This window comes from Mus caroli, chromosome 8, assembly GCF_900094665.2.
Source record: "Mus caroli chromosome 8, CAROLI_EIJ_v1.1, whole genome shotgun sequence".
In the NCBI taxonomy this organism is placed as follows: domain Eukaryota; kingdom Metazoa; phylum Chordata; class Mammalia; order Rodentia; family Muridae; genus Mus; species Mus caroli.
This window is the reverse complement of record NC_034577.1, coordinates 114,521,266-114,529,901: the sequence shown is the minus strand read 5'-3', so window position 1 is coordinate 114,529,901 and position 8,636 is coordinate 114,521,266. Positions and strand designations below refer to the sequence as shown.

The window sequence follows — 8,636 nt, the reverse complement described above, 5'->3', positions numbered from 1 at the left end:
AAAATGTTTTGCAATGAATACAGGCTGGTTAGTCTCAAATGGAAAGCAAGTGTGCCTGCTTTAGGTGGAGACAGGCCATGCCCTCTCCCTGCAGGGCACAGCTCCACGCCTTGGGTAGTTGCCTCCTCACAGAAGTCGTGAGACCCAGGCTGCAACACAAAGTCCGTGGAGTGAACGTGAGAGAAGCAGGCACTGGTAAAGGCAGTATTTACCCTGGTCTCGGCTGCTGGGCCTCCAGGAGTGCATGCTACCTGCTCTGGCCCGAGGTGGCTCCGTCCCTCCTGGGGGCTGAGCGGCTGACTGAAGGCCAGATGCCATCTCGCTCCGAAGCTGGGCCAGGTCGTGTTCCGAAAAAGAGCGGTCCCGCTTCAGTGCCACCTCCCCACATGGGGACTCTTCTTCCTGAAAGCACATTGGGCCGAGCCACCTCCTGACTGCTGCCCCTTGTCACCACCGACCCCTCCTGACCACCGCCTCCAGTTCTGACCACTGTCTCCATGTCCTCTTGCTCATCCTTGGACCAAGGCAGTGAATCCAGGGCACTGACTGAGCCCACTGAGGCCTAGGCTCTCCTCTATACATCACTAGCTCTCTGGTCTTTTGGACCAGAAAATCCTGGAGAAGGCAGCTCTGCAGGCTGAGCCCTCGGAGATGGCCAGCACTGAGGTCCCCTGTCATCCTAGGGGCCAGGGAGCCTCCCTGGGACCAGCTCCTCATGTCATCTGAGGCTACTCATCTGGCCGCGAGGAGAAAACAACTCCCAGTTTTAGCCTTTGTGGTTGTGCTGTTCAGAGGGCTCTGTCCCTCTGGTCCAGGGTACTTCTGAGCTGGAAGTTAGGGAAGGGGCAACCTGCCACCCAATGGCTAGAGAAGGCCTACTCAGCTGACCGAATAGACCCTGTCCTGTTAAGCCCTTCCTGGCCCTGTCAGCATGATTTTTTGAAGAATCTCTATTCTCTGACCTCAGACGTGTTCATTTCTTCCATCTCTGCAAGGGTGGGGGCTTTGAGCAGGACCCGGGGCCGTGGGCGCTGACTCCCGCTCCCAGTATCGGTGACAGACAGGTTGATGCAGGAAGTGGACTTGATGTCCCCGGAGCAGGCATTGAGGATGCAGGGCAGGGAACCAAACCCTGAAGGCAGGAAAAAACAAGGCAGGGGTGGACGGTGAGTGGAGAGGGAGCCAGCACAGGTGGACGGGGAGCAGCAGAGGCAGGGAGGCCGGGGCAGTGGTGGATGTGGGGCAGGGAGGGCACGGAGCACAAAGCCAGAGTGCAGGACTGGCAAGAAAGACAGGGGCTCAGGGCAAGGGTGGACCACGAATAAGAAAGATGTGGAGGTCAGTGGAGGAATAGAGAGTGATCAGGGAAGACAAGGGTCCAGTGTAGACATGGACAGTGACCAGGGACAACAAGGAGGCCTCTGTAGGAGTGGAGAGGAAGTGAGGAGGACACGGAGGCCAGGGCAGGAACAGATATTGAACTGGGAGTGGTGGAGGACTTAGGAACAGAGGTAGGTATCTCTGTGAGTCTGAGGCCAGCCCCGTCTACACAGCATTCCAGTCCACCCAGGGTTACACAGAGAGACCTCCCCACCCCCTCTCAGAATACATAAAAAGAATAGGTGTTGAACTGGGGGGGAGGGGCAAGGCAGTGGATGCTAAGGGAAGACAGGAGTGGACATGGACGGTGAGCAGGAGGAAGGGGGGGTGCCGGGGTGGATGATCAGGGGCCTCCGGCACGGACAGCTTAATGAGCACCACTTGGTTTAATTCTCCACTCAGAAGGGGGACCCACAGGCTGGCCATCCGTTAACAACGGGTAACTCTGGCCTAGAGAGGAGAGCCACCCAGCCTCCCAAAGGCCCCGAAGAAGCAGGGCTGAGCTCGCCAGCCTCATCTTGCAGGAAAGACCAGGTCTCAGATATCTCAACACACCTGGCTGCCAATCACTTAGAAACTTGGCTTTCATTTCATTTGCCTCTCAAGTGTTGAGATTTGTCATCCATTATAACAACACACAAAGGCAAAAAATCAGATCGGCACCTGGAGTGCAAGACTGCGTCACTTCTATAGGTTAAGTCTTCACAGGTTTACAAGAAAAAAATTTACAATAAAATAAACTTAAGGAGCTCTAAGGGCTAAAAACAATCCCAAGATTTGATCTGTGGCCCTAGCCGGGTCTACCGAGGGATGTCTTCTCTCCCATCATGCACCCTGCCCCCGCTCACCACGGCCTCCCAAGTGCTGGGCCCCGACGGGACGAAGCCTCCGCTCCTGCTTGATTTCCTCCAGGATCTTCTCGTGCAGTGTTCTTTGCTTCTGTGGTACAGGGCGAAGTCGTCTCTCCGAGACCTGCCGCCAATATGACACACTAAGTGGGGGATAGGGGGGAGAGGGAGGTGGTGATATGCCACCCCCCCCCCACCCCACTCTAGGGAAACGCTGGAGTAGTCGGGAAGACTTGGTGCTACCTCTCAGTAACCCAGAAGGAAGTACTGCCCAAGGAAGCTTCGTGCACATGTGTTGTGGGGTGTAAAAGGCCCAAAAGTCTCCCCAAGAGGAAGAAGATATAGACCCAAAAGCCCTACGCTGAGGAACACGTCCAGCCTTCCAGCGAATGGGCAAAAGAGCCCCCAATGGCATCCCTCAGAAAGCAGGTGACATCCCCAGGTTGGTCACGGGAGAGCAGCAGGCCCCATAATTTCCAGAGGAGAAGGTGTGGAGCGGGTACCTGCTTCAGTGGAGGCCGAGAACGAATGAAGTCCAGAATAAGTTCATGTGCGTCCTTCTTCACCCTGGGAGGGATGTCCCCATCGACCTGCCAGGAGGAGCGGGGCCATGCTGAGCTCGCAAGGACCAACTGCTGGTGCTACGGTGACCAAGGTGGCTCACACAACTTTGACTACAGCCTGGGCTTTGTAGCCAACTTCCCTCCCTTGGCCTCTGCTCGCTGGGACCCAGCTCTTCTCTAACAGGTGCATAGCAGATGCATGGGCCACACCCAGCAGTGGCTACAGCATTGGAGGCCTAATGAGCCCTACACTCAGCTGCCAGAACTACCGGAACCAAAGCTTCTTCAGGAAACGGTGCTGAAGAGCCCATCTCATGGGTTGTTTGGGGCTGGAGAGATGGCTCAGCGGTTAAGAACAGTGACTACTCTTCCAAAGGTCCTGAGTTCAAATCCCAGCAACCACACAGTGGCTCACAACCACCCGTAATAAGATCTGATGCCCTCTTCTGATGTGTCTGAAGACAGCGACAGTGTACTTACATATAATAAATAAATCTTAGAAAAAAAATGAAGTGAAGTTCTTTGTATAAAATGTTAAGACTGATACCAATGCACATAAGGCTGTGCGCATGTGTGTAAAATGGGAAAAAACGTGACTGGCTCTAAGGGCCCCTCCTGATCCCCAAGAACCTTCTTCCTGCCTTAAACTCTGGTCAAGCACAAGCGAAGGGACAAGGGCTGCCAGCGGTGAGCGAAGGGCGCGACAACCGGCAGGACAAGACCCTGCAGAGGGCAATGGGTAGGCCCCTGCAGAGGGCGACAGGGCCGTGGCTCACCATGACCTTGCGCAGCTTATAGTTCCTGGCACGGATATCCTGCATCAGCATCTCGAAGGGGGTGAGCTGGAACTCGGTGGGCAGCGGGTTGAACTCCTTCTCCTGCACCTTCTTCAGCTTTACCCCGTGACGGAGCTCCCGCATGAGCTGGACCCACAGCCGGGCCTGACCCAGGAAGCAAAACGGCCTCAGCCCTAGCACGCACGGCCCTCCCAGCAGGAGCCCCTCTGGGTGTACCCCTCTGGGTGTACCCCTCTGGGTGCTCTCTGTCCCAGGCCGGGAGGCGTGTGCGTCTTACCCAGTCTGTGTGTCCCAGGTGGTCGAGCTCGGCCAGCGGCTTCTCCTGTGGCTCCTCCTCCCCCAGTTTCTTCAGCATCTGGGAGCGTACATACGGCTGGTTAGTGTGGAAGTGGCAGAAGGGTGGACACAGCAGGGCCCTGCGAATCCCATCCAGCAGGAGGCACCTCCCTACCATGCATCTACCACTTGGGCAGCTAGAAAAGACACATGAAGGCGCCCGGCCCAGGTTGTGGGGCTTGGGGAAGATCTGGGAAACTGTCCCTTGGCTTTGGAATGGCACAGGAGACTTTTCATCTCCTCCCTGGTCACGTCCCTTAAGCAGGGCCTGGAAAGAGCCTCGTGTCCACATGGCACAGGCTGCCATCTGATGTACATGTCTCAGAGGGGCACAGTCCTGCCCAGGAAACACCTCCCACCCCCCGTTTCCCTCCAGATCCCAGTTCACCCAGCATCCCAGGACACCCTAGCCAACCCGTGAGCCCATCTATTCTCTTGGTGTGCTTGTGGCTGCTTCTCTATGCACAGCCCACACTACATGCTAGTGTGTCAGAAGCGTGTCTGCTCCCTTGGCTGCTGTTCTAAGTCCCCAGCCCAGCGTGGCAAGTGTCTTATGTCTTCAAATAAGGGTGGAATTGATAGCAATCAGATGACAGGATGAGCTGCCAGCAGGACCCAGGAAGCAGTCCAGATATAAAGTGAGGGGCCGGGGAAGATGCCAGGGACTCATGGAAATTTGGGGGAAGATGCTGGACTTACTGTCTTGGTGGCTTTGGGTCTAGACAGTAGCCAGGGGCATCTGTTCTCACTAAGTCCTCACTACAGAGAAATATCTACTCTTTAAAAGCTCCCACCCACTAAGGACAGAGCCAGCTAGTTACCCCGGCTTTCACCCCACAAGCTACTTGCCAAACTGCTTTGAGACACACTATTGTATGGGATTCCTGGGGCAAAGGGGATGGAGGACAGCCACAGGGACATAGTCAGAAGAGTGCCCCTAAGATGCCAGGGAGGAGTGGAGAGGGGAGGCGGGCACGGTGCACTGACTCCTGGGAGCCGACAAGAGAGCCTTTCAAGGTTGGCTATGTGGTAGTTACAAGTTGAGGATCAACAGGCTCAAGCCTAAACTCCATTACTCCAACACCCCTAGAGCCCATGCCGGTTCCAGGGGGCCAGGATGCTAGCTATGACCCCTTTAGGCTACAGGAAGAGCGATCCAGCACAGAAAAGGGCAAGGTGGGATCACAGATCAGCATCAACTCACTTAAAAACGAGCGTCTACCTGAGCAAGACAGAATGAAGTGAGCCTCACCTGACCTCTGCCAAGTCCCCGCCCACCTCCATCATCAGTAGATTGTTGGGGAGGGAGCAGGACAGCCTACTTCACAGAAAAAAAAAAAATGGTTCTCTTCAAGCAGTAGCAACGTCTTCAACAAAGAATGGATACAGTCAAAAGGTGTCAAGCCCTAACTCTGTGTTATGGAAGTCAGGACGACCTAGAGGAATCTAGCTCAGGAGCCTCTACACAGGCTTCAGCGCTGGGACTGGGAACCCTGTTCATTTTTAGGACCTAGAGCTACCAAAGGATGAAGTAGGACTTTGGCAAACTCCCTGAAGAGATTCCCTCACCTACCCATCCCCAACAGCTCTGAGCCCATGGGCCTGCCTGTGCGGTTCTGCAAGGGAAGAATAGCCTCTTCCTCGGGTATCTTCAGAACCACATTTTCCAAAGGAACTGGGGCTCAGAGAGGCCAGCAGGTAAACAGATCTCCCTCTTGCAGAGCTGAAAGTGAGGTCTGGGCGGGCAGTGGCTACTTTAGAAGAACCCGGGTGATACAGGAGAAATAAAGGCTAGGAGCCACTTTTGATTTCCTTCTCTGAAAACCCGGTGGGAAGAAGGCATCAAGTTAAAAACGGATGAACATTTAGGACAGTGCCCAGCTTGGAGGAGGGGGAAAGTTAGAGGTATTCTGTGGAAGGTACAGTCAGGCACCAAGGATCTTCCCTGTTGGATGACCAAAGGTGGACCCCACCACCTCCTTACTTCCATCTCCACCCGATTTGTACACCCACCTCCCATCCATCTCCGCCTTTCCGTCCAACATCAGTTCCCCCCGCCCCCCCCCTCCCAGTTCCGCCCATCAGCAGCCCAACCACTTGCAGCCCACATCCTGCTCACCTCTTTGGCTTCTCTCACCCGGGCCAGGAAGGCACGAAGCTCCAGTGTCTCCACAAAGAGAGCTCGGCACACTGCCTGGTAGTGGGCCTGCGCGCCGTGGGGGTCGGTCAGGCGCAAAGCACACAGCCGCATAGCCTGGGCAAAGGTGCGCACAGCTCTGGGGCCACCCTCAGCCTCCTCCTCCTCTTCTGGACCCACATAGCCCTCATCTGCTGCCCCGCAGCTGCTGTCTTCACAGTCGCTGTTGGCCATGAGGTCGATGAGCCTTTCCAGCTGTGGGCTGAGCTCTCTCTCCTCGTTCTCATCTAACCCCCAGTCCAGCGCACGGTAGATGGCAAAGCCCAGTGACTGCACCATCTAAGGGACAGAGGTGTCATACGGTCATTCTGAGCCACGAGGGTACTGGAGCTCGCAACCAGCAGCACCCACAACCACAAGACCAATTAGATACCAGACAGAAAGAGAGGCAGGGAGAGGAGATCTCAGCATAGCTTTGCCACAGGGGAATCATCGTGGCACAAACCATGGACCACTGTTAAAAAGATGTTCCCCAAACCGCGCAGCCACTTTAGAAAACAGGAAAATTCTTACCAATATGCACTGGATATGGCTTTGGCACCTTCCCCTCCCAGGTATTTAACCCAGAGAAATGGAAAACTATGTCCACACCAGACTTGCTCATAAACTAGTGGGATGCACAGACGGCCAGCTTCTGCACCCTCCAGTAGAAGTCCCCAGTCCCCCTAGGATCCCTCCCTCAGCAAAGCACTATAAGGCTCACTTTTGGAGTTTGCCCCTCAGAAATCCTGCTCCTCTCTCCCCATTGCAGCAAACGCAGGGGTTCATTCCACCTCCCTAGCCGCTCAGGGGACTCAAGGAGCCGAGAGTGCCAGCCCAAGTAAGACAAATGACGAGAACTCCTCCCCTTCAGTGGTGCCCAGGCCAGCACCAGGCCAGATAACCAGGTGCAGCTGGTGCCTGTTCTTGGAGAAAAGAGATTAGGGTCCCATGCTTCAATCATAGAAAAGACATACTCAGAGGTCACAGTCAGTCATGGCCGGCCACAAAACTAGTTCCTGATAGCCCCACAAAAGACACTCTTTAATCCCCCTCCCAGCCTCATAGTTTTGCCCTACGACTTACCTAACCTGCCTCCCCTCCTCTCCACCCTAAGCATTCAAAAATTTCTACTGCCTCTGTATGTGTTAAAGCACCCAAGCTGGGGGTCACACACTCTGAACCTACGCTGTATAGAGGGGGCGGGGTGGGGGATTGTGATCTGAGTCGGGACTCGAAATAAAAAGATACTTCGTAATTCTTGAGCTCTTCTAGGTTTCCCTCAGAATCGGGCATAACACTAGCCATGTGTTCTTCCTAGCAGAGACAAGGTGGCATGTGCCCACAGTGGGGTACCGTAATACAGGGACCAGACCAACACACACACATACACCATAGATCGGATGAAAAGCCTTTATATGCTGTGGTTGCATCAGCTGGACTCTAAGCAAGCGGAGCCCATTCACTTCAATAGAAAGGTTATCAGCTCCCCGAGCCAGGGCGCAGTTGGGATGGGGCAGCTCGTGAGGCCTCTATGTAAAAGGAAAGGGGTTGTCTTGGCTCTGGTGCTGACTGCTTTGTGTATATGCCCCCAAAAATATAATTAGGAAAGTATCTAGATAAGCGCTGGTGTCTCGTGTCATGTAGCAGTGGGGCGTAAATCGAAGGCCAGCTGACTCTGACTGCGGCCGTGAGGCTGCTTACCTACTGTAGTTTGGGGGGTTGGGGGTTTTGTTTCGCAGTGCTGGGTATCAAACCCAGGCCTTCACACATGATATGAGTGCTCTACCACTATAGCATACCCAGCCCCTGTGTTGAATTCTTAGACGGCCCCCAGAGGCCTGTGTGTTAAAGCTTTCGCCCTCGGCTTGCTTCCATGGGGAATTGCTGAAACTTTTAAGAGGTGGCCAGGCTGGGCATGGCTATACACACCTTCAATCCTAGCATCTGGGAGGCAGAGTCAGGCTGACCTCTGCGAGTTCCAGAGCCATGCGGAATGCTGAGTAAGCGTTCTACCACTGAGCCCCACTCCCTGCCAAATCTCCCCTTTCTGATTATCTGAGGAGTTTGTTACAGTAACGGCCCGGCCCGCCTCACTGTGAAAACAGTTTGACATTTGTACTCACAAAGAAATGATGCCACACTGGGTGTAATGGCTCACACCTTTAATGCTTGCACTCAGGAGGCAGAGGAACTCTGTGAGTTTGAGGCTAGCCCAACTTTCAGACCAATCAGGGCTATCGTTAGATCTTGCCCCCCAAAGGAAAATATTATACTTCCTTTACTTTTATTATTTATTTGGTTTTTGAATACAGAGTTTTTCTCTCTCTCTACCTAGCTCTGGCTGTCTTAGAACTCACTATGCAGACCAAGCTGGCCTCAAACTCACAGAGATCCGCCTGCCTCTACCTGTGCCACCACACCTGACTACATTTTTTTAATGTATATGAGTGTTCTGTCCAGATGTATGTATATGCACCATGTATGTGTCTAATGTCCTCTGTAGTAAAGAGGGGATTACAGACAGCTGTGAGCT

General features: G+C 54.2%; 1 protein-coding gene across 1 annotated transcript in view; it reads right to left on the bottom strand.

Moving 5' to 3' along the window:
- Nucleotides 1–8,636, bottom strand: part of Spire2 (spire type actin nucleation factor 2) — a 38,067-nt gene that overhangs the window by 10,290 nt on the left and 19,141 nt on the right. Inside the window, exons 3-9 of the mRNA XM_021170336.1 lie at nucleotides 6,044–6,400; nucleotides 3,866–3,943; nucleotides 3,568–3,732; nucleotides 2,732–2,818; nucleotides 2,229–2,352; nucleotides 963–1,132; nucleotides 213–402 (exon numbers count right to left, since the gene is read on the bottom strand). Coding sequence (XP_021025995.1) covers nucleotides 213–402; nucleotides 963–1,132; nucleotides 2,229–2,352; nucleotides 2,732–2,818; nucleotides 3,568–3,732; nucleotides 3,866–3,943; nucleotides 6,044–6,400 — 1,171 coding nt within the window. The remainder of the gene's footprint in view (nucleotides 1–212; nucleotides 403–962; nucleotides 1,133–2,228; nucleotides 2,353–2,731; nucleotides 2,819–3,567; nucleotides 3,733–3,865; nucleotides 3,944–6,043; nucleotides 6,401–8,636) is intronic.